The sequence below is a fragment of the Cryptomeria japonica genome, chromosome 2, assembly GCF_030272615.1.
Source record: "Cryptomeria japonica chromosome 2, Sugi_1.0, whole genome shotgun sequence".
NCBI lineage: Eukaryota > Viridiplantae > Streptophyta > Pinopsida > Cupressales > Cupressaceae > Cryptomeria > Cryptomeria japonica.
This window is the reverse complement of record NC_081406.1, coordinates 148,962,036-148,989,436: the sequence shown is the minus strand read 5'-3', so window position 1 is coordinate 148,989,436 and position 27,401 is coordinate 148,962,036. Positions and strand designations below refer to the sequence as shown.

The window sequence follows — 27,401 nt, the reverse complement described above, 5'->3', positions numbered from 1 at the left end:
TTTGCATATTTTTCTCTCATATGATTATGTGAAAATGTTTTTATTGTTACAATATTTTTCCTTTTGCCTTGACCATATTTTTTTGCACAGAGTCTTTTTAAATCACATTGTTGCATTGTTGGAACTTTGTCACATTGCTAGATCACACAAGTCCATATCATATTTCCATATCAGACAAAATTCTTCTTGTCACTTTTTACATAAGAAAAAATTATTATTCTTTCTCTACCCTTCTCATTTTTCCTAGACAATTAAAGTAACTATTTTTAAAATTTTTTTTTTTTGATTATTTTTCTCATTTAGCAAATAAAACCCATTATACTTAGTTTATTTAATATGTTTTTATGAGGTAACCCTACAAATAAAAATGCATTTAGAAGATTCATTATGTCTTTTTATAGAGGCAATATTCTTATGAGTGTTTAAATAGTTAATTTTTGAATGTTGGTTGAGAATGTCTATATACTTCAAAATATATATAAGCTTATGTTAGATTCACATTCATATTAAAGTTGGGGAAAATTTTATGGTGAAATTAAGATAGTCATGTTATTTCCCATTTAATCTTGTGCCCACCTTGATGGGAGTGGTCAATTATAATAACTTATCAACACATTGTATTCTCTTGCATTATGCTTAGCCCACAATCCCACATTTGTTGATCCCTATTCATCTTTGTTTCACCCCCATTGGTTTGAATTTCATGCCTCCATTCCTCACCTCACATCTTTATTCGAAGTTAGATCATGTTTTCAGTGGTACAATTTTTTATCAAGATCAACCTTGAAGAGCATATAGTTGAACTTCAAAATCTATTGCATTAAATTCAAATTTAAACTTTATTTCCCCCTTTTACTAGCCATTACAAGTTGAACTAACACATGTTATTATATCGTGATATTTAAAAAGAAGGAATGAAATGAGGAAAGAGGAGAATAATTAAATTATGCACTTCAATTTTGAAGAGCAACAAAAGAATTGAATCTACATCATCATTATATAGACCAATTACATATATGCGATTTTTTTCTTTCTCATAATCATTAATTTTGTCCATCATGAGGTTTGACTTAAGATTACGTTTTCATCTATCAAGTAGGTAAACTCTTCAATGGTCTCTTTAAACATTAGCTTGATAGTTTCACATATCATTGTAGAATAGAATCAATGCCATTTATCTATCATCAATCCTAAAACTAAATACACCTACCATCCTCTTTAATTATTCATCTCAACTAGGTATTATCTAAATTAATTATATATTTTTATTTAATGATGTTTTCTCCTTACAAATACGTTTGAGATGGACATGGATTTTAATCATGTGTTAAGTAATTGCTTTTACCATTTATTTTTTTATATTTTTTACAATTATTAATATTTAAGAAATTGTCATATCATATAATACAACCAAGTTCAAAATCTATAGTTTACATTAAAAAAATTATTAAATCCATTTTTTTCTTTTGAGGAGATGTAAACTAACTCACTAAATAAAAACTATGATTGACCACTTACCACAAGGACAACGATTTTTCAAATTAAAAAAAAAACATTTTTTTCTAAATTCTAGAACATTTTAACATTGTATATATGAAATTGTAAAATTCTAAAAATATTTTCAAACATGTTTTAATTAAATGAATTAGTTATATTCATGTGTTGTAACATCAAATATTATTCAATTTAATTAACAATCAACAAATAAAACCTAAAATATTTGTTTAAATTAATGTGTTCATTATCTAATTATTAAATTAGATTTGAATCCAATGCTCCATATCTTATATTCACTATCATTTGACCACAACACAATATTGTTTATGATCATTAATATCTTTAAACATGTGATACACACACATATCTGAATTTCTTTTTAAAAAAAACCATTTTTAATGATAATTGCTAATAAAGTAGTGTTAAAGGAACTTTCATACAGTTAATCAATTGAATTTTCAAAGATTTTAGAATATAACTATTTTATTAAAATGTATAAAACAAATTGCACAAATCCCAAGGCGATTACATTTTTCCATGTGAAAAAATAATGATATCTTAAAAGTAAAAGGAAAATCCTGCCACGTGGATTTTCTTGATCATAATTATTATTACGTATTTGTACAAATTTGTTAAAAGAATATGTTCGTTGATGATTTGGTCAATCACCGGCCATTGCAAGTTGCAGGTCAAACTCAAAAAGCTTACTTTCTGACTGACGATTTTTTGGGTGTCCACGTGTACCCAATCATTTAGAAGTGAAAAAGTTTTGGAATTTAAGAAACTTCCGTTAGTTGCCACGTCATCGGGTAGCCGGTCCACTTTGTCATTCTTTCAATGTCAAAATTATTAAATTCCACAAATGGAGACAGATGAAGCTGGCAAAGCTACAGTGAATTTGTTAAATAACATGTGTTCATTTTTGTGGGTCATATAAAATAAGTAGGCATTTTCGCCTTTCAAAAAAGGGATTATTTATTTATTTATGATGTTTTTTCAATTCAACATGTTTAGCTGGAGTTACGAAAAGGTGAGATTATAATATGGGGAACTTCTTTTTCTAGTTGCATTAGTACTAGTGGTTCAGAGTCATGAGTGCACTGGTTTAGTGGAGACTTTAAATCTATGAGAGGATTGGTCTAGTCCGATTTTAAACCTATAAGTTGGAGGTTGTGAGAATGTAAGGTTCATGAGTGCAATGGCTTGATGGGGCCTTGTGAAAATGCAGAGGCTCACAAGTACATCGACCCAATGGACATTTGGACCATGTGAACATGTTGGCCCGACAAAAGTTTGAACCTTTGTGACATCATCAACAATATTGTGATTTAATCCTAGAGTTGGGGGCTTGTGACAATGCAAGGCCCGTGAGTACAATGGCTCGACGAGGTATTGAGAGAATGCAAAGGCTCACAAACACATTGACCTAGTGCGATTTTGACCTTATGAATATGTTGGTCCAACAAAACTTTTGTGACAATATCATGATTAGCTATCACATTATACCATAACCAATAAAACAATTATAAACTTTTTATTACTTTTATTGTAAATCTAAATTTTCATAACTGATATAATCATTTATATTAATGTTTTCATCCATTGACTGAATCATAACCTTTGAATAACACACTTAAATTATACTTCGAATAACAATTACAATACAACTCGAAGAATTCTTAAAAAAAAATGATGAGATAAGCTTTACATAGTATGGGTTTACAATATCTCCACCTAGGAAACAAGTGGAACACAGAATTTGAAAGCAAATTGAATTGTTTAATCAATGGACTATGACAATTCTACGAAGTATGGAACTTGTGTTAAATACAAGTACTCTCTACAAGTATTCTTCAAATATTGTATGGTCTCATAGTACAAAAAAGTACATACGACATGCAAAATGAATAGATAGGGCGAGTTTAATGTAGACCAGATGTTGTAGTTGTGGAAGAAGATAGGTTCCCCTGCTGAGTATCTTCTGCATTACTTGGACTCCATTCTTCTGACATAAGCATTTGTGTTGAAGCTTCATAAGATTCAGGTCCTTGTAATCTTTGGACCAGAGGAAAGGATTGCAATGAAGGATAAAGATTGCCAATTGGGTCATGTTGAAACAATGTGCCTGCACCTTGGAAAGGGCTTACATTTGGATAGCTTTCTCTTGTTGCTATATTGGGTTGTGCAGATTGATCACTTGGCCACATTCCTGCAGAATATGTCATGGGATTTATACTTCTTTGGGCCAGAGGATTCAAACCATTAGAATCTCCTTGCCAGAAATACCCACTTGGTTGTGAAAAACTTGGAGGATTCAAAGGTATATTAGTATCTAGGTGTGCATGAGAAACATCCATAGGCATCAATGGGGAATAGCCATGCATGGTTGGGAATGTAAGGGAACGTTGGAAGTGAGGAAAAGAAAGGTTGTGAGTACTAGGAGGTTGATGGCTGCTGAAAGGATAGTACAATGTTGGTAGAGAAGCTGTGCTTCTTTGCATGTGAAGAGGAAAATGACGAGTCTCTTGAGCAGTTGTGAGTTGGTTTCTAGCAATAACTTCATCTGGAAAGTTTAGCTTGGCTCTTGCACCTCTAAAGTTGATAGCTGCATTATCATAGGCTCTTGCAGCATCTTCAGCTGTGTCAAATGTTCCCAACCAAACTCTTGCAGCCTTCTTTGGATCTCTAATCTCAGCAGCCCATTTGCCCCATGGCCTCTGTCTCACTCCTCTATACCTCCTCTTTTTTGTAGCTTTCTCCTCCTTTGTACCACTACTTTCCTCAGATTTTGCAGCTATAGATTGGTCCTTTGTTTCTGCAGATCCTTCTCCCTTCTCTGCTTCTGCAACTGCTTTCACAAAATACATGAATTTGTGATCATTCTGTTTGGGTATTGCAGGAGAAGAATAGCCAATATGACTCAAGAAATGTAAGGTATTTTGAAAAGAAGATAATCTAAATGCCAGTGTATTTTCAATGCTAGATCATATATGTGGAATAGAAGGCAAATGTAACATATATATAACAACATTAGTTCAATGTATGTACATGTTTGGAATTGAACAACAGCATTGAGATTTCAATATAAAGTCTTACTTGATTGGAAAAGAACAAGAGCATTGTATTTGGAAGGCATGCATAGTTTCTAACAAGAAGATTAAGCAGCTAAAATAAAACCGAAGAGCAAATCTAACTAAACAAATGTGATTATCCCGAGAAGATATTCCCTTCATTCTTCCCCTATGTTGGTGAGGAAATTTCATTCCTTTTGGGTTCTAGTGGGTGGTTGTATAATACTATTTGAATCCCATTTCTATTTTGGAAACAGATATGAAAGTTTTTTTATATCTGACTTCTTATAAATAGGTTTCTTCTTCTATTATCATGAGATAGAAGAGAAGATGTATAGAGAATAGGAAGTGTTAACAGAATTGATGAAGGCAATGGTATATTTTTTTGATTATATCATTTAACAAGATTCAAATCTTTAGAAGTATGATATACAAGAGACAAGGTTACAATTGTGTTCTGAATAACTAAGAGACAAAGCTACGATTATATTCTAAATAACTTTTATTTTAACTTTTATGAAATAAATCTTTGACTCTCAACGGAAAAAATATCAACATAAATCCAGAGTCCATATCAAAATCCTTCATAAAGAAAAATCACAAAGAGTGTGGATTGATCTAACACCCTCTTCATTTTATCTCTGACCGAGGAAACTTAAAACTTATATAACCCAAGGGCCAAGGTTATGCTAAGCTCCACCCTTCGAACATTAGGTGTTTGCGTGGGTCATGGGTTTGCAAGTAAGAATGTTGACATGAGATCTAACAACCATACAAAAAACCATAGCATGGGGATCTCTAGCTAGATTTCTTCTAACACACACATATTATCATACATTAACACACATCTAATCTTCATTTAAACCTTGTGAAATTGTCATATAAGCCTGTTATTCCTATGATAAAAAGTCATGTTAGGTGTGCAGAACAAAACTGAAATATACCATAATAGAATGCCAATGGATAATGATCACTTACCAGAGTCAGAACTATATGAGTCATGTGTTTCTCTACTATGCTCACTGGGGCCACTTTCCATCATGGTTCTTTTCCCCTTGCTTATGGTCTCTGCTTCCTTGGCAGCCTCTAACTGACCACCTCCATGGCTGATCAATGACTCTTCTTCTCTCAATCTCTTCTGCCCAGATTGAACACTTGAAGATAACATACTCTCATGGGTACTCACAGATTGATCCAACACAGAACTCTGCTCTTCTTGAGGGGCACCCATCACACGAGAAAGAGCAGAGATAATCATGGACATCTCATCTTGGGCATTCATTCCAATCCTCAATCCAGGAATATCAACAACACTAACATTCTCTCTAGAATCTTCTGCAGAAGAAGATTTATTCTGCTCCCTTCTGTCCATTACTTAGACTGTCCTTCTGGGTAACCTATAAATATGATCTAAAGCTAAGTTATGGGCTAGCTACAATCAAATCTTTCAACAACAACTTAATCCCATTTAGGTTTACATTGGTCTGTTATGGAAAAACAATTGGGTTCCAGACAAGGATAGCTATGAATAACAAATGCTTATATCCTGCAAAATGGGTCAATGAGATTTGGCATTAAATCAATACAAGTTTCAGATTTCAGGCATGTCTGTGGGAGAAAGTCAAATCTTGGTACAGATTTTAAACGTGATAGACAATTGTTTTGCCCATTATCTAGCATGAAAACAGTTTGTTTAACGTCCACAGACCAAAAATTTTATGGTCATACTTTTGAGTTGGTCCCTCCAATGAAAAGATATTTAAACTACGTCCCCATTGTTTTCCATCTTGTTTCCTAAGCATAGAATAAAATTGTAGGTGGCCATTTGGGAATTTGGATTCTTTCCGGGCATTCACATTGTAATGGGTGGGCGGAGGAGTAAAATGGTCTGTGGTCTAGCTCTTTTTCAAGCTTGGAAGCGTCAACGAAATGGTGGGAATGCCCTCCCTTGACGCACTCGTGGATGATGTTTTATTGACTGCGTAAGCCTCAAATTAATTGTATTCGATTTGAGTCCTTTTGTCTTTTTGAGTCGCACACTCACGTTTACTCTAGAACGTGAAACGCACGGACTCAATTTTGTTAGTTTTAATCAGTTTGTTATAGGAGAGTTGGCTTATGTGGCACTTTCGTAGAAGAAGCTTCTTATAATAGTTTAGCTTTTTTGAGAATTTTAGGAGTATATCATTACTAGGTTGTTTCTTGGATAAACTTTAATTGAATTTAAAATTAGGGTTCTTGTTTTCTAGATAAGATTCCCACTTCATTAAAACAGATCATAAAGATTATTTTATGAGTTTGTTTATTAGGACAATGTCAAAATTGCTTGTTCAAGATTCAACTATGTAGTTTTTGGGTCAAATCCATTGTGCAGTTTTTGAGTCAAACTCATTGATCCATATTTCAGGAGTAATGATTCATAAGAGTTCATCTCTCATGAGAATTACTACCCCACTTAGCACTCGTTGCATCTAGGCAATGCTCACAAGGGTGAAGTATTAGGACTTCCTCGAAGGTCACCCATTGCAATATTGTTGGAAACTTGTGTTGTGTTGTCATTGATCTCAAACTTGTTGGTGTTGTCATTAATGTTGTTTAGTTGTGCGGATGTTGTAGATGGTTCGAAAATGAGTGTTCAGATGTTATTATGTTGTTTGGCGGTGATGTTGAGTAAGTATGAGGTGTTTCCAGAAGGCTGGTCTAGTAGAAGTTTCAATATGTAGGAAACAATATTTAAATGCCTTTCTCAAAGAATCCTTTGCATTCCTCTGGTTCTTGATGTTCATGGACTGCGGTTTTGGATATAATGTCTATGTTCTGCGGATGTTGCACTATCATGTTTTTAGGTTCTTAGTTGCACAAATGATGTAATTGGTTGTGGTGGTTTGCTGACAATGAGGTTGTCTATCAAGGTTGTATTGGAAAATGCTCTTCATTGCTCCACTATGGTGATTCAAGTGTTGCGGCTTGGAGGACATGTTTATATGGTTCATGTAGTGTTTCAGATGATGTTTTGTGTTCAATGTTGTTAGCTGTGTTGGTATTTGGCCGACTTAGGTGGTGTATCTTATTTGGATCATACTCAATGGTTTGGATATACATTGGAGGTTGATTTAGTATGTTGATATGGGTCTCACAGTGGCGTGTGTAGATTTGCATTTTTTGCACTAGGTGATGCATTTGGGTTGACTAGTTAATGTGTTTCATTATTGTTCTACATGTTACAGTTGATGTCGACTTTCGTGGATGTTCTAGCATGTACGGTTAGTTGGAATCAACTTGGGAAGATGTCTTGTGATGTGGTCAGGCCTTCTTTATCTCCTAGAGTGGACCACATTGTGTATTTTTGGTTTGGGTGGTCAACCTTATGTAGTTCATGTTTATTTTGTTTTTGGCTGACCTAGTTGAGTGTTTCAATGTATAACCTTGTATAAATAGTGTGTGGGGGAAAAAGTGACACTATGCAAACATGCCCTAATTTCACTTTCAATCACACACTTGTGGAATACGAAAGAGCCTAGAGGTATCACACAATTGGCTACTTCTTTTTGTGGAAGAGAGAGCCACGGGCTACCTATTAGGATTTCTATTCCTTTGTTGCAAATGATAGATAAAATGATGCAAGTTCAACTACTAGTCCTAGAGTGCAAGTATGAACTAATAACAAGATTGCAGAATTGAACTTAAATAATGGAAAGCTATAAACACAAGGACAAGACAAGAATGTAAATGCATACCCGGTGTTAAAATATGAGTGAAAATGTTCGGGACGGGGGCGCGGGCGCCACTGTCCTGATTCTGCCCCTGAAACTGTTGTTTTGCAACCTGAAAAGCTGTCAGAAAAATGCTGAAACTGTTGTCTGACAGAGGGACCAGGGCGCCCAGCACCCCTGTCCTAGGGACCAGGGCGCCCCACGCCCCTGTCCTGGTCTTTCGCTCTGCAATTTGGTGTGAAGTTCAGTCTCCGTCTGCTTCCGTCGGATCTGCAACTTGCGGCATCGTCTGAATCCAAAAACCTGCACTTATATCTGAAAAGGTATGGTGGGCGGCTATATAGGGTTTTGCCTTAGTCAAACCCCCGCTTTGGTGATTTCCATCTCCACGAATAGCCAAGTTGTATTGTAAAAGTAGTGTGTGCAGACCTTGTGTGTGTGCAAGATCCTAAAATGCAAGTAAGCAAACTAGAGCAACCTAGAAAGTAAACCCTAATTGCTTGCAAATGATAATGTAAATGCTCCAAATCAAGATGCAAAGTGATCTAAAGCATGAATACAAATGATATGATGAAGCTTATGCAAAGACATGAAAACAACATGAAATCATACCCAACCCCAAGGGAGGGGTACAAGCCAATCTTCAGTCGGTGATCCCTTATTGTTCTTCAATGCCTTCAAAGCCCTAAATGGATGAATGAAATTGATAGATGCTTGATGGATGGATGTTGAATGTTGTTGAAGTCTTCAAAGATCTGCCCTTTTTGCTGCATAGAAGGTCCCTTGAAACCAAAATTCGTGATCCTTTCAAATGAAGAAAGAGAGCTCTTATATATGAAACCCTAGGTCTTAATTTCAACTTTTGGCCGACCTAGAGATTGAATCTCCCACCAATTTCTTGGGGTTAAGCTTTATTTTATGATTGGATCGTGCTCCTAAAATTTCGGGAAAAATGTCCGGGACCATGTGCACGCCGGGCGCCATGGTCCCGACAACTTTTTACCAAATTTTCAGGGCCGTCGGATATGATGATTTTAGAGAGAATCCCAAAGTTACAGGTGATTTCGAGATGTTTTGACCCCCGAAATCAAGCCCCCAAGTTCAAAATAGGACCTAATTAGGGTTTTTGATTAAATGATGTATTGGAGGAATAAAATGAAAGGGGCACACTTTAATGAAAGGGCCCAACTTTATGATGTGGAAGATGATGAAATAGAACCTTAGACCTAATTAATTTAATTAATTAAGTGCTAAAGGGGAAATGCAATGCAAAATGCAAAATGCTCCAAGGCGGGTGCTAAACTAGGTGTGAAATTGTACCACCTTAGCAAGTGCGTACAATTTACGATGCTACAAATAGATGTGTATATGTATGAGTTGTTGTATGCGATGTGTGTGGATTGTTGTGAATTGGATGTGAATGATGTAGAAGTAGCAGAAGTGCAAATTTCAGTTTGTGATGAGCTTTGATGATCATATCTTTAGCGTAACAGTGTGTTGAGACACCTAAATGATGTCACTAATGTTTGCCATGATATTGTTCACTTGACATAGTGGTTCAAGAAAAAAAAATGATCAAGAGATCTTGTTCATTACAATTCATTATTTCCTATATCTACTAGAAGACAGTGAGTCCTTTGGTAGCATGTGGAGTTCTTTATATCTTGCCTTGGGATTGTGTGTCTCAGTATTACAAGTCGTTTGTATCTTGCCTTAAAGTTGTGTACCTTAGTTTCGCAAGTCCAGTTAGGTACAGTGAGCTCCTTGGCCTTAAGCCTAGAACATTGTAATCAACTATTCATATTGTGAGAATCGCTCTCACTGTGATTTTTCCCTTCATGGGCTTTCCATGTAAATATGGAGTTCTTGTGTGTGTTGTGTTTTGTGCTTTCATGTTTCATAATTGCAAAGATATATTAATTGTGGTTTGAAGTTTGAAGGATTATAAGTTGGTTATTTTAAGATATGGATTGGTTTACCCCCCTCTTAGTCCTATGGTGTGTTCAACAACTGGTATTAGAGGTAGGTTTCTTTGTTCAAGCTTAACTACTTGAGGAAGGTCTAGGATGGTGCATGAAGTCTATTTGTAGGTACCAAGGTTTAATGACACAAATTACTTTGTTTGGAAGTTGCTTGATATAGTGGTTCAAGGACAGTTTCATGATTAGGAGATCTTGTTCATTACAATTCATTATTTCCTATACCTACTGGAAGACAATGAGTCCTTTGACAACCTGTGCATATTTATATTTTTCCTTGAGATTGTGCATCTCAGTATTGTAAGTCCTCTATATCTTGCCTTAAGGTTGTACACCTTATTTTTGCAAGTCTAATCAAGTGTAGTGATCTCCTTGGAATTAAGGATAAAATGATGTATTCAATTATTTATATTGTGAGTGTCATTCTCACCATGGTTTTTCCCTTCTTGCATTTTCCATGCAAATCTGTTGTTCTTGTGTATGTTGTGTTTTGTGCTTTCATGCTTCATAATTGTAGAGATATATTAATTGTGGTTTGAAGTTTGAAGGATTATAAGTTGATTGTTTTAAGGTATGGATTGGTTTAACCCCCTCAGTCCTATGGTGTGTTCAACAATTGGTATTAGAGAAAGGTTCCTGTGTGATAAGCTTAACCACTTGAGGAAGGTCCTGGATGGCGCATGAAGTCTACTTGTAGGTACCAAGGTTTGATGGCTCAATTACTTTGCTTCAAAGTCACAGATGGAATAGCATTTGAACTCTCTGCCGCTCAGAATATGGGACATTATCAAGACTGGTTATACTACTTCACAAGGTGGTCCTACTACTACGGATGAGGTCATGAATCATGAAAATAATGCTAAGGAAAGTATTATACTTGTTAGTAGTTTGAGTGACATAGAGTTTTTCAAGATCAATGGATGCACAAGTGCAAAGCAAATTTGGGATAAATTGAGCAATATTTATGAAGGATATGAGAAGACCAAGGAAGTTAAATTGCAAAATCAAAAGCATGGATTTTAAACATTAAGGATGTTTGAAAAGAGAACATTGAAAGTTACATGCAACAAGTGAATGAGGTTGCCAATGCAATCAAAGGTATTGGTGGAAAATATGTTGTAGGAAAAGTAATAAGAACACTGTGTAAAATCTATAAGGCTAAGGAGTTTTCCATCATAAAGTCATGATTTGGATAAATGTACCTTGGATAATCTCTATGGATTACTCTCTACCTTTGAGATTGTAGAACTTAGTGAGTAGTGCAATGAGAAGAAGGGAGCAACATTCAAAGTTACCAAGAAGATTAAAGATGGACTTGAATCAAGCAATGTCAATGACATTGATGAAGTAGAAGCAAACTTTGTGAGAAGATTGAACAAAGGATCTAGAAAATACAAAACTTATAATGGTGAAAAATAGGCTTTCACCAATTAAGGTAACAAAAACACTAATTTTACTTGAGAGACCATCACATTGAAAGAAGGATGGACCTAATAGATCTAGGATTAATCCCAATGGGAAAAAGATTGAAACTTTGATTAGGCTCACCTGGTTTGTTTGCCCCTCTTTCTATATTGAAGGGTGTATTTGTGAAATGTTGAAATTGGGGTAAAATAAGGAATTTCATATGTAAATTGCCAGAAACAGTGAGCTACAGATGTCACACGAAGCCACCAACCTGGATCTGGCAAAAATAATATGTTTAGGATATGTTCCTAGAAGTTCAGGCTGATTTTTTGGGTCCAAGTAGTACCAATTCACCATGGTCCTTTGAATTCTCTGCTTCCAAAAGTTGAACTTGTTCATCTCTGCGAATGATATCGATCCTCATGATTACAACTTTGTACCTGTTCCTACACATAGAAAAAAGGGAAAATATATTTGGAATAGGGGTTTGCCTAAGTCAAACCTTGGTTTGGAATCAACCTTGAATGAAATAATGTAATTATTGAAATAATTATTTAAGCTAATATACCTCAGATATGCAATTGTTGCTAATGATACAATTCTCTTTGAATCTAATCACAAACATTGTATGTAATGGCATGACAAACATATGAACATGAAAATCCCTAATCACACACACATGCTTACATAAGATTGATGTAATTTTGCTCCACAATGCTTGAATGATGAATATGTTGCCTTGAAGATATGACATAGTCAAGGCAGGGAAATCCAATAAAGGACAACCCAACCTTGCAACTTAACACATAAATCATACAAAACATACCGGTAACTGGTAACAAGATGCCAGAAACAATAGAAAGAACAATTGATAACAAGACATAACACATAACTGGTAAACAATATGAATGAATCTTATTATAGTCTGAAGAGTTACACATGCCACATGCAGTCCAGGATACAAATAATGCTTACAACACAAATATAAGATCCGCTCATCTACACATCAATTTGGCTTCCAGAAACAGTCTGTCGATTCTACCCTAATCCAGACCTCAGCCTTCCGGCCTCAGTCCAACTGGATCAGAATCCTGCCGGATCTACATCTTCGCATGATCTCAAAACAAAGTCTTCTATCTCCTAACTTCTATATTCTCAAATGATTCACAAGCTTCCATTTATACTGTCCACAAACAATTACAACTCAAACAAGTCGACCCAAAGACCAACTGGTTCATGTTCAACGTGTAACAGTAACATGTCGACTCAAATCACTAAGAACATCTCCAAAACATAAAATGATGCACGAACCTCTAGGAATATCGTCCAAGGCCCAAAGCAACATCTCCAATGATCTGCAAGTCATAGAGATCAACTGCAACCAAATCCAACTTCGCTCAACACACTGCTAGACTAACCAGTAAGAACATACCAACCGGGCCAATACCATAATCTACATCTCACCAGAAACAAAGCCAAATGCTATGAAACTCGAACATGACAAACATGACAAACATGACAAACATGACAAACATGACAAACACAAGGGAATAAACCCAAAACCACAACACTAAATACTCAAACCAGAAAAGATGCCACACTCACAAGCAATTCCATTGAAATATACTCAACTAGTAATAACTAGACTGGTGCTCCTGCATCAAGATCTCTGAAAATGTTTGATGGTGAATGCTTCACAAATGCTCAAATATTAGGGATAGATAATGGATGGAGACTTAGATCTAAATGAATTGATATAATGTAATTATATAGGGTTCCCTAGGTAATTTACTGATTAGACCGACTTCCAATGGTCATGTGTAGCCATGAGGATCAATTCCTAGTAGGGAGATATAACACCTACCCCAATTCAAATTTGGGCCCCATTGAGAGGGACTGTGGCATTTTAGGGTGCCATGGTCTAGACCAAGGTGTTCCATGCCCTATTCCATCTACAAATAGGACCAAGATAAGGCTCAAGGGGGTAGGGTACCTTACCATGGGACCCACCAATGAGTGCTCATGGCCTAAAAGCTAGAGAATGGGGTCAAATCGGACATAGAGAGGAGATGGGGATGAGACACGCTAAAGTGGAAGCCCAAACATGAGGTGTAAATTGTACCAGTGACAATTTATGATGCTATATTTATCCCCCACTTTAACAGGAGTATGAACCTATGTAAATACTCATAGGAAAGTAGATGAAAGATGAGAGAGAGGAGCAATTAGGAGTGGCATCACAAGGAGTATAAGACATCACTAATTTTGAGGAACCAATCCCCCAATCTTAGGATCTTAACTCACGCAATCGCATGCAAGGACACACAAAATAAGACAAAGACAAAAAGGCAAACAAAGACAAATAAAGGCAAAAAGGCAAAAGACACACAACACAAAAGCTAAAAACCAAAACAAGACCTCAAGTCAACTAGTCGAAGAAACCTTGATAATCAAAATGTCTCAACCATTAATATCATTCTTTAAATTTCATCAAAAGAACACAAGTGATCACATAAAAAGAGCAAGAGCATGCATCAAACCATGAGCCACAAACAACCAAGCTATGAGCTCATGAAGAGAAGAAAGGGGAAACATGGATGGCATGAGATAGCTATGTTTTGCTAGGTGATCCATGAGAGGAAGAGCAAGAGAGGACATGGACACCTTGGGCTAGTTGTGTTTTTCTAGGTGATCCATGATGGGGAGGAGAGTAGGAATAGTTTAGCCGTGTTTTGCTAGTTCCATTCATCCTATTGTGTACGCAATTGTCTGGTTTTAGGTGTTAGGCACCTCGTATAAGAGTTTATTTTCTTTGGTTTCAAGCATGCAACAAACTTCATAAGACATGAAATGAAAAATGAAAATGTGTCTAGTTTCGAGAACGAAGCATCTCGTATAAACACCCAGTGTAAGAGAAATATATGCCTAGTTTCAAAAATATCTCATGAAGACTTTGTTTTATCTAGTTTTGAGAATGTGTAACCCTTATAAGACATATATAAATGTTGTGTCTGGTTTTGGGTATGGAGAATCTTGTGTAAGACTTTGTTTTGTCTATTTTCAAGAATTAACACCCCATTTAAGACATGCAAAAATATAGTACAATATAGTACAAAGAGGGCGATATGCAATGCCTCCCCTTAAAATATCAACATATCCCTATGTTGATGTCTTAAGGAAGCTAGAAACAAGGATACACACCTTCAACACCAAGGCAATATCCTTTTGGGCAACAATATTCATAAATCCAAGCTAAAGGGGTAATACTCTTACAAGAAAGGATAAGATAGTTGAAAAAGAGATATCTTGCAAAAAGTGTAAAGATAATCTTTGGAGGGGAAGAGATCTTTTATCAAAAGACATCTACCTAGAAGAGGAGTTTCTTGAACAAAAATAACATCATCGACCAAAAGAGAGAAAGGAGAACAAGAATACATACCTCTATTGCTAGGTAAAGGGATTATTGATGAAGGATGACACACCTTTGACCCAATGTGAGGGGTTTCTTTATAATAGACATACATTGCCAATTGTAGAAGAGGTTTTAGTCAAGGATACATACCTCTTGCATAAGAAAGAATCCTTGAAAAACAACTACTTCACACAAGGAATGCCATAGTATCAGAATAAAACACCACTCATCAAAGAAAAAATAGAGTGTGTTCAAAGATACTTCATTCTACAAAGAGAAAGTAGAAAAAAATGAGAAATTTGACATAAGATCAACACTTCACAAAACAAAAATAAGACCAATGCTAAAAAAATCTCCCATTCAATTCAATTTTGGTGGCTCACCATCATGCGGCTAAAATTTAGTTCGAAGGCTCAGTAGTTGTAAACTTGGATTGAGTGTATATTCAAGTTTCACATTATTTTCCCGTATGGATTGATACATACATGTGCTGGTAAAACAAAAGCTGGTGTGGTGTTTAGCACTGTTTGCGGAAATTGGTTCATGCCCCGCAGCCACCGGCATAAATGTTTGTCTAATGAATAGTGCCTATGGTTGTAACATATTTGGAGATCATGTGTGGCTAAATTCACATATTTTGGGCCATTGTTTATAGGGGCAATACCCTTGTTTTGTTTCTTATTAATATAAAAAACATGGGAAAAAGATCATGTTTATATTTCTTGGATATATCTTTAAACTTGTACAAATGATTTTAGAAAGTGGTAAAGATTGGTGAATATATTCATATTTCTTGGAGATATCTTTGTTTAACTTTAAGACAAAAGATTAGATAGTTGAAAGTTTTGGAAATCCAATACTTCTAAAGAAGTCTAAGAATCATGCACCTTGGAAAAAGTTTGGCCAATGGTGCTATAAAAAGAAGTGTTAAATTTGTCACTTTTCTTGGAGATCATAGTATCACCACATGACATTAGGAAGAATGGTCATTTATCTTCATTATAGAACCATTTAAAAATTTTAGTTGGATTTTTGAATCAATAGCGCAATTTTATTAAGTTGTCCAACTAGAAACATTTATTTGTCATGCACACCATTAATTTGAGAAAATGATCAATAATTTTCTTTTTTTTTTTAAGACTCATTTAATTGATGTAAAAGAAAGGTACACACTCTTAACCTCAAAACCTTGCATGATGGTACCATCTAGCATTTGTGATGTTACCTTGTTTCATTCATTTAGGCTTATAAAAAAAAAAAAAAAAGTTACTAGGACCTACCATTGATGCCAATTCATATTGCCTCAACTAATAGCACAAAAATATAAAGTTTTTCATATTGACAATATTTATATGTTGTGAGATATTTTCATGTGTACTTGATTATTTGTACATTGGATCAATGGCTTTGAGATGATCTTCAAAATGATTCATTTCTCACGGAGTGAGACTTGTTGTCCAGTATAAACCATCGATATGATTGTTTATCAATAACCAACATAAAAACTATATTCCCTTAAAAAATGAAACTCCTTTTATATGAAAATTGAAATCCCTCTATAACTAGAAACAACTTCAAAAGAGCCAAACAAAAAATAGAAAATTCAAAACAAAATAATGTCATAAGAAAAATTAGAATTCTTAGCTCAAAATAATTAACTCCTTCAAATCTGAAAAAATAGAGAGTGAAGCTCTATGAAATCCTTGTGGGAGAAGACTCCACCAAGAAGAGAGGCCATGCATGCATTATATTCTTTAAACAAGACTATAAACAAACACACTTTATTTACCCCTTTGGCTCCAATTTGATAACACCTATGTATTGGTAAACTTTGAAAGAAACAACCAAGGCTCAAATATATAGGAATTTTGGAAGAAGGATATTGCTAAAAGTTTCCAAATCAAGAGGTACACAAACCATTATAAAACATGGTGATAAAAATCCCCTTGCAAAATCCAAATGTATCACTCCTTGTAATTCTCTCCATAATGTGTAAAGTTGTTTATTTTGACATCCCAAGAGACACATTTCCCCTCCTTTCCAAGAACCAAACGTGGAGAAGCTAACAATAACTTTAATGGAATACCAAGAGACCTTTTCCTCCTTTACAAGAACCTAAGTCAAGGAGATGATTAATTTTTACATAAATAATTAATTATTGTTGCTGATGGATCCCTTCATCCTTTATGAATGTATTTACAAACTATTAGTGAAATATGATACAAATTATTTTCCACTAACATCCTAGATTTCTAGAGAGACCTTGACAATGATGTAACAAATTGAATAACATAAAATTTACAAGGTTGATGGCACCTTAATCCTAACATATTATGTGAATGTAGTTTTTCACTAAAATGGACATAAATTTATCAAAAAAAATTCTATCTTCTAAAAAAATGGAAAGAGGAGAAATAGACCTACCAAACCTACAAAGTATTTATTACAGACATCTTCTAGCAGGATAGAAAAATGTGCTAGTACATGGCAAGACACTTATCAAGCTTTTAAGATGAAAAAATGAATCTTTTTAATTGGCATATTGTACTATCATCCAATTTCCTCTCTAGCAAACCAATGTTGAATCCATGCAAACAAACTTTATTGCTCTTCTCTTTTTTGTGTTGTGTATGGCAGCTCTCAAAATCATAGCACAATTATTGCAACGCGATAGCACAAAAATTCAAATACTTTGGTTGTTGATGAGTGAAAATTGATGTTTCTTTAATAGACTTCATGATATCAATTGACGATTCAGATTGAAAGATCAATAGAATGATCAAATGGTTGAGGATTGTTGAGACATTTTGATTGAGATAATTGCAAGGTAGAACTGGTTGCATGATTGATGAGATAACTAATTTGATTGATTGATCAAGAGAGATGACTAGGCTATTAACTGAATTGATTGGGAGTGAGGTGGATTGATTGTCTTAGTCTTAAAGTGGAATTCAATGGTAGTTAGCAAGAGGGAATAGTTAGCCATTTAAGCATGTGTTGTAGGAGAATAAATAAAATAAGCATTTTATTTATTTTAGAGGGAATTGATTTTCGAAAAGGGATGGACAATTAAATAAATTAAATAATTCATTTAATTATGAACACACAATTAGTCAATTAAATAATCTGGAATAAATATTTAATTGTGAAAAAGAGGGTACAAATTGAAATTTAATTAAATAATAAAGATTATTTAATTAAAGTGGATAAATGAGGATTAATTAAATAATAAAATTATTTAATTATGTGATTAAAGAAAAATTTGATTTTTGAATTTAGAATAGAAGAATAAAATTAGATTAATTAAAAGAAAAATTAGCAAAAGTGGTGTTATTGTAGGTGTTAGGTCAATTTTAGGTGTCTACAACTATCATCCAATTTCCTCTCCAACATCTGATTCATACTTTTTATACAACTTGCTACTTAAAATTTAACCAAAATTGAATAATATAAATAATAAAATTGTGAACCCTCTCTTCAAAAGCACATTCCTAACTATACTTTTATTTTCCTAAATCCTAATCCTAATTTTCTTTTTCTATTTCCTTCTCTCAACCCTAACTCATGCATTCTCCAAAATATAAAATAATAATTTATTTCAATTGAAAATAAAAACCATGGTTAATTATTCTTTTCTATTGCACACAATCCTACTATTAAAAAATTTAAAAAATTAAATAATAATTTTTTATTTACAAACTAAAAATAAGAAATATTTATTTTTCATTTTCTTTTCTCAATATGAAAAAAAAATCATCCATTTCTAAATTGTTAATAAAAATTTGCATATTTAATTAATTTAAATAATTTAAACTGTCTATCAATATTAGTAGTATTGTTAGGAAATAAAACAAATATAATTATTGTTATTCAATTAACCATGACAATGCAATCACATATTATACATAAACATGTTAAATCAATAGTTTGCACTAAACATGAAATTCTATAATACATTCAAATTTATCATAGAATTGGAACACCAAAGGAACATAAAGGGATTATAAATGAGGGATGTTATACTAACTCCCTTATGACAAAAGAAAAGTACTCCATATTTTTCATGCCTATTGTAAATTCCTTATAAGATGATGATTGGGGATTAAATTTTACACACTCAACAATTTTCACATCACTACCTTACAAAAAGACCCATATGGGAATGATAAACCACCACAATATTTATTGAATCCTAACCTAAGAATAATTAGTTATAGGAAACATCTTCACCGCAAACAAAAGAGACATCATCCCTTTAAACAAAAACAACCAATTCTTCATCATTAACACCTAGCTCCTACAATTTATCCATAAAATATTATTTCACAATGCAAAAAACACCTAAACAACTTCTAGTTCCCACGAACCTCATTTTCTTGAATGGGATAAATTATATTAAATTTTTTCCAATGTCTAGCATGCAATGGGTATCAAGGACAAGGTCTAGGTTGATATGAACAAATTATTAAGGACCCCATCCAACTACAATCTCAAACCATTAAAGCTAGACTTGGATATCACCCATGAAATGACAACAATAACATAAATTTTGATTGTTATTCTCGGGTAGGGGAACCCAGAAAATCCCTGATGTTTGGATGAGGGAGTCTATCGACTTCTTCTAAAGGCTTAGGTTGTGTTGCCAACAGGTTTTGTAATGATTTTCTCTTAGTTTGGCTAGCTTATTTCTGTTTGTCGTTGTGTTGGCTTTTGGCTGGCACTAGCCAGATTTGTTGAAGTGGTCTGCAGATTTTATTTGCCTATCTTTTTTGGTAGAAGTTTCATTGTAGGTTCCAAATCCTGGTAAAATCTGAGGGTTTTGGGTCCCTTCAAAACTTGTTGTTTTGGGTTTTGGGTCCCCCTCAAAACCTATTTTCCCTTAATCAAAAACATAAATTTTGATTGTTACATGATTTCTATAAATCATTTGCCCATTATTTACCTTAAAATTATTGGTTCACATTTAAATAATCCCTATCACATATACACCTATTTAGTAGTGACAAAAACTTAGAAGACCTACAACCTCTAATAGTACATTATAAAAAAAAATAAACATGGTTATTCAATTTGCATGTACAATTTGGAGAGTGTTCTACAAACATCATCAAAATCCTTAGAGGTATATTTCCCCACTAATCCTTTCATAGAAAACCACATCACCCTATCAATAGATGACACCATTAACATCCCCATAGATATCAACAACCCCAAGAAGATCCTACAAAATGGTAAATTCCTTCCATAATCTAAATGTAGCTACATCTAAATAAGTCCATGAATTGCAAAATGTGTTCACATGAACTTATGAATCTATATGCTTGGGATAGGTAAAAATTTCATAACTGTCCATAATGTTGTTGCATTAAATGCAATACTAGAGAAACATATAGTTTATGAAATTCATCATGAAATCACTCTTTTGATCAAAGGGTCGATTGAGAGGCTCTTAAAGTCTGGTCTCATTCATCCCATTTATCATTCACCATGGATTTCCAATATCATCCTTGTAGTAGAACCAGATGGATTTGCACTATTTTTCATTAATTGAACAAAGCCTTCCCTAGAGATGATTTTTCTTTACCAAACATAAACATTTTGGTTGACTATACAATTAGAAATGAACTAGTTTCATTCATAGATGGATTTTTTTCGATATAACCAAATTCTTATCAATCCTTAAGATCAACATAAATTGCCTTCACTACACCACGGGAAACATTTTTCTATGTTGCAATGTCCTTTTCCCTTAAAAGCACATGTGCCACATGTCAACATACCATGAAGTTTATCGTTTGTGACCCAATCCACTCCACCTTTGAAGAATACAATGGTGAGATACAATGTTTCTTACTTGAGACGCGCAACAATAAAAACTTAGGTAAAACCTTTGAAAAATTCAGATAGTATAACATAAGACTAAATCATAACAAACTGCTTTGGAAGTAGACAACAAAAAGTTTCTAGGCTTTATCATCTATTGTAGAGCCATTAAAGTTGATACCAAGAAAATTGATGCAATTATAACATGCCTCTCCCAAAAAATATTTCATGAATTAGAAGCTTCCAAGGTTACTTTTAAGCCATTATTCATTTCATATCACAATCAACTAATTGCATGCTTCCATTCATGTGTCTTCTTCACAAAGACATAAAAGTTGAAAGAAAAAAAATTTCAAACAATATTTGAAGGCCCTGAAAGAATGCCTAGCCACTACTCTTTATTTTAGTAGCCCATGGATTACTACTCTTGTTATATATATCCACTAGTAACCATGTCATTAGAGCTTTGCTTGGTTGACCTTTATAAACTATAGTAGGAGGAAAGTGATTTGGTTGGAGAGAAGTTTTGGTGCAATCCCCAAGGTAAATTTCCATTCTCATTCTCCTTAACTCAATCTTCAACCCTGCCTCCACCCCAAGAATAACCACTAGAAAAGGTTCCTAGAGTTTATCTCGAAGGAAATTTGTAGGATTCAAGTAATCCTAGTCAGTAAGAGTCATGCATCTTGGTTATCCCCTAATCCAAGGGACAATACTTATGGCTAGGAGGGGCCTACCTCTATTCAATTGAATGCCTACCCTAATAATAGTAAACATTAAAGGCATTTGTAGTTGATAAGTTAACACAAGGCTATGTGGGAAAATACCTTAAAAAGGAAAAAAAAAATCACATTGATGAATTTAACCCCACTTCGAACCATTAGCAATAAACTTATTTAAAGGTCAATAACTCGTGGAGGTCAAAGATCCTCATTGTTCAGCTAAAGACTAACATCATCTTCAGTGTCAAACAAGTAGGTTGAAAAGGCCTAAAGGGGCTTGGAATGAGAGGGTTTCTATCTTTTGTACTACGACACGATAATGGAAAGAGAAAATCACTTCATTCTATATTAGAGTCATACAAAAACATGGAGATGAAGTACACAAATTTTTAACAACATCATATTTTCATGATTCATTGAACTATAAAAAAATGAAAAAATTCATTATCAAATTGAATAATATAAGATCCGCACTTCACAAAACAAAAACACAAGATCTACTATTCAATATACTATCTTCGACCTAATGGAAAAAAGTCTTCTATTCTATTCTATATTGACTGCCCTCCATTGAACGACTAAAGGTTTGGTCGAATGGTAGGGTAAGATGAGTCAGTGGTCATAAACTATGACTGGGTCTCCATCCGAGTTTCAAATGGATCTGCCGATTTTTGTGCCGTTCTTCTCGGCTGGATGGATCGCTATAAATGAGGGAAACCTATGAAGCTGGTATTTGTAACGTTCTTCTCGGATGGATTGTCTATTACATTTCAAGGACCTTATAGATTGCAAAAAATACTATACCAATGTCTCCCTATCGTTTTTGCTGCTTAAAAGTGACACTATTGCATGGTGCATGTAAATACACACGCCGTCATAAAGAGTGACTCTCTTACGTAAATCCAATCAAGAACAAATTTGTCAAGGTTGCACCACATGATGGGTCATGTTATTCACCAATTTTGACCTCAACTTTGTGGAAAAAAGAAGACTATTAAGGGACAAACAGTAGTCAATGAATTTGTAGAAGCATTGTTATCAATATCTTCACATCTACGTACCAACTTTTCAAATGAACAACTACTTCTTTCTATAAAGATAAACATGGGACATGTTCTTTGATGGAGTACGATGTAAGATAGGACTAGGTGTTGTCATCCTTGTTCAGTTCTACTATTTTTTCAGCTATCTTGATAGCTATATTGAAAGCAACATAAACTATAAATTCTTGGAGTTCGACATCTTAACATACATAACAATTCTTAACATACGGAGTTCAACATCTTAACATACATAACAATTCTTAACATACTTAACAATTCTTAAAGTTAGTTGTCTATCAAATTATCAACATTTATCAAGCCAAAGATGATAGTCCTAGCATGGTACTGCTTGACATTTGTAGTTATTATTTGCTATTTGGACATATCGGAATAATGCGAGAACACCTATAAGTCATACTCCCTATTCATTGGTCTACAGAGTTGAATAAGTCATACATCTAGAGCTCAAAATTTCATTGTTACATGTTTCTCTTCATGGTTTTATAGATAATAATACACATGTACAAGCTTGATTACAATGGTTAGGAATGCTTAACAAATTATGTATCTACAACCTAGAACACCTCCAAATTTACCAAAACATTTTGAAATAGACATGATCACTGAGTGCTACAATGGTATTTCCAAGTAAGAGACCTCATTTTAAATGAAAATTAAATAAAACCAATTTCAAGGAGGAACAACGAGGATAATTCTAACCTACATAGCCTAGTTCATATGTCATTACTATAGTCTATCAATTAGGTGCTTATGTACTTGCAATATTAGATGGTGCTCCAATTAAAGAACTATTCAATGCCACACATTTATGATGATATGACATGCAATCAAAAATTAAAAATCTAATAAAAATAATAAAAAAATTCAAAAATTCAAAACACATTTTAAAATAATACACACAATTCAAAAAGAGAATATATATAAGATCAAGTTGACATCACAACTAAAATACATCAAAACTATCAAATGCAAAGATATACTCAATGTTATCTCATCCCACAATTGTAGAACTAACCTTTTGACTATGCATCGTCTTCTCACAAGATTATTAATACTTCTAGAAGTCATCAAAGAGGTGTTGATAAAGTGCCCTCAATTGTGTAGCATCCTCTCAAGTCATTGGAAACTCATTGTACCAATTACACTAGACTCTAACATGGTCTAGGAGTTATCCCTAAAGCCTTATCATTTGATGTTCTAATTTATGCATAGAGTCTAATGTATCTCAACCATTGATAAGTGTCTTGCCATGTACTAGCGCATTTTTCTATCCTGCTAGAAGATGTCCGTAATAAATACTTTGTAGGTTTGGTAGGTCTATTTCTCCTCTTTCCATTTTTTTTTAGAAGAGATAATTTTTTTTGATAAATTTATGTTCTAATTTATGCATAGACTCTAACATGGTCTAGGAGTTATCCCTAAAGCCTTATCATTTGATGTTCTAAAAATATGGAGCAAATCACTAACACATGATAGATTAGGTGGAAAATCTAGTCAATAAGCATCATGTCATATCCACTACAAAATATCAAGCAACCCCATAAAATAAGACCTACAATATTATAAACTTTTCCATAGTGGATAGGGCTCTTATGTGATACACTCTCAAAAAAGCCTTGGTGCCCATAAAGAAATGTCTATCCAATCTCTTGGCATCAACATATTTCTTCTACATAGATTGTGCCTCAAGTTAATGTTGATGAATGTGAATACATATTGGTCCACTTTTTGAGGCATCTCAAAGCTAATGGTGATCATATTCTCAATCCTATTGCAACTCAAGATAGTCTTGCATTAAAAACCATACAAAACATAAAATATTGTCATTCACAAGGAACTATGATGTCTATTTGTAAACATAAAATTTATAAGATAGAGGTAATCTTCCCATTTGAATTAATAGTCCGTAAAACATGTCTATAAAATATCCATTAACACCTAATACACTTTGTCTATTTAACAATCAATCTCAAGATGACAATTAGAACAAAAGTTGAGCTGAGCACTCAACACGTGTTGTAAACACATCAAAGCAATGATGTAATAAAAATTGGATCATGATAGGAAAAGATCCTACATGGAACTCCATGCAAATTGATGACATTGCCAAGAAAATCCATGATGACACAAAATCAATATCATTACTTTATGAGAGATAAATGGGTTGATTTGGTAGGATTTTGAACCATCACCATTATATTATCATGAAGAAACGATGGCATAGGAAAAATAATAATTAAATTGTTAGAAATAGCTTATTGTTTCTACTTGGCAATGCCATTTGGATACAAGATTCATATATGGATTTCTAGTTCTCTCTCCATCCTTTGGCACTTTGAGAAATTAAATGCACTCTATAATATATCACCTCAACCCTACCTAATAATACAACTGTAAAATATTTACATGTATATTCTTCACTGAGCAGATATGCGTTGTATATGGTTCTTAATGCACATCTATCAAAATGATTATGTGAAGATCTCTTGGAGCATGAATATAAATATGAAAATGGTGCTACAACAAACCATCAAGATCCAAGATATAGCCCATAAACTTGCTCTTTAGGGGTCTTTGTGATTCAATGTATTAATGCACCTCCTAATACCAAACATCCTCAAGATATTTATCTAAGATATAGTCTTTTAATAATATACTAAAAGGCATAACCAAGACCTCATGCCATCTCCTTCTCAAAGAATAAATAATCAATTTCCTCTCCCTTTGGTATACTAAACATTAAAGTCACAATCACACAAATACTACAACCAACATCGCTAACAATTATTTAGCTTAAATTATTACATGAAGTATATTGAATATTATGGTCAAAATAATTACCATGGAGAAAATGTTTATAATACACAAGAATACATATGCCTACTATAATCTTTGGATCACAATTCTAATTTTTATTATCATGGTCCTCAAGGTTTTATAACTTATAGGTAATTAGGTTGTCCTCCAGCATAAGAAATAACCCAAAAATCCCTAAGATGTATTAATGCACATAATAAAATCTACAATATGATTAGGTGTTACAAGAATAGGTGCACTAGTGACCTACTTTTTTAGAACCTAAAGGGATTTATCACAATGCTTAAATCAAATAGGTGCACTAGTGACCTGCTTGCTATTTGGACATATCATACCAATGCGATAAAACCTATAAGTTATACTGCCAATTCATGGGTCCATGAAGTTGAATTAGTCATACATCTAAAGACCAAAATTCCATTGTTACATGTTTCTCTTTGTGGTTTTATAGAAAATTGTAGACACCTAAAAATGTCTCATTAATCATGTACTAATTTATCATCTTATTAGTTAAATAAGTCTTTAATTTTTTTAATTAAGCTAATTTTTTCTTCTAAACTAATTCAAATCATCACTTTCTACATTACCAATTATTCAATTTCCACTTCTTAATTAATTCATCATTAATCCCCTTCTCAGATATTAATTAAGTATTAATTATTTAATTAATTAACTTATTCCTCCAAATCCCCAAATTCAAATTTCAACTAATTCCATCTAATTTCATTTTTTTCCAAATTCAATTTTCACCAAATCTGAATTTCAAAGAATTTCAGTAAATCTCATGGGCATTTCAGCATTCGAAAATCAAAATTCAAATTCAAATCAAAATTAAAATGAATTTCAATTCAATCTCCTACAACACATGTTGAAAATATTAACTAGTTCATCAAATCAGTTAACTTAGTTAACTCTGCAATCTCCCTTTTCACTCCAAATCATCTTTTCTGACCAATCAATCAATTTAGTCTTCTCCTCAATCAATCTAGTCAACTAGCTAATCAATTCACTCATCTCCCTAATCTATTTAATCCACTGATCAATCAAATGAGTTAGGAAATTAATCTATCATGTTAATGGATCAATCAACTCACTTAACTGATCAATCAAAATCAGTTGAACTATCAATCAAAATCAGTTGAACTATCAATCAACACTTTAGTTCCAAATCTCACCCCATCTCACCTGAAAATATATAAAATCAAGGCTTATTTCTCAATTTCAATCTAGAATCACGGAATTATAATCTTCAAAACTGAAGAGGTGGAAAATCTAAAGCCTAATGGTTAGTGTATAAACCAAATAAAACACAAAATAATGCATTAAAATACACAAATAAACCATTATACCTTAGCTTATCCTCTTCCTCTGATTGAGCCTTTGATGAAGTGGAATGTTCCCAAATGCTCCACTTGATTAGATTGGCTCCAAGATGGGATGTGGATTTCTCTCCACACATTAGTGGATTTGGATTGGATTTGGATTTGAATGATGATGGATATGGATTAAATGAGAGAAGGTTTGGGCATTATGATGGCATGATGAAGGATTTTGATTCTGAAATGGATAGCATAAGATTGGATGAAAAGTGGATATAGGGATGAAATGGACAACATAAGAATATGATAGAAGTGGATATATAGACGAGGGGAAGAGACCCCAATTTATAGATTGGAGGAGGCCAAAATGAAGGGCCAAGATTGATTTTGGGATGAAGGGTTGAGATCGATTTGAGAGGGAGCACATGGATTGAGAGGACAAGGTGTGGGATTCAAGAGATATGCCATAAAGGTATTTATTGTCTCCACACCTCTCAAGGTTCATGGAGAAGAGCTCCCAAGTACATTAGGAAGATAAAAATGAATTAAAAATTCCTTGGAGAAAGGGGAGAGGAAT

The 27,401-nt window shown here is 33.7% G+C and overlaps 1 protein-coding gene across 1 annotated transcript; it reads right to left on the bottom strand.

The window, feature by feature from the left end:
• Positions 1–3,236: 3,236 nt before the first annotated feature.
• LOC131071347 (ethylene-responsive transcription factor ABR1) lies at positions 3,237–6,250 on the bottom strand. Its single transcript, XM_058007147.2, has 2 exons — positions 5,547–6,250; positions 3,237–4,345 (listed from the first exon to the last, which is right to left on the bottom strand). The coding sequence occupies exons 1-2, from the start codon at positions 5,938–5,940 to the stop codon at positions 3,420–3,422; spliced, it is 1,320 nt and encodes a 439-aa protein (XP_057863130.2). The 5' UTR covers positions 5,941–6,250; the 3' UTR covers positions 3,237–3,419.
• Between the last annotated feature and the right edge of the window lie 21,151 nt (positions 6,251–27,401).

Excerpts from the sequence above, each read along its gene's own strand:
- LOC131071347 (XM_058007147.2), bottom strand. The coding sequence starts at position 5,940 with ATGGACAGAAGGGAGCAGAATAAATCTTCTTCTGCAGAAGATTCTAGA. Across the intron at positions 4,346-5,546 it reads CTCATATAGTTCTGACTCTG|TTGCAGAAGCAGAGAAGGGA; the intron begins GTAAGTGATCAT and ends TTGTGAAAGCAG.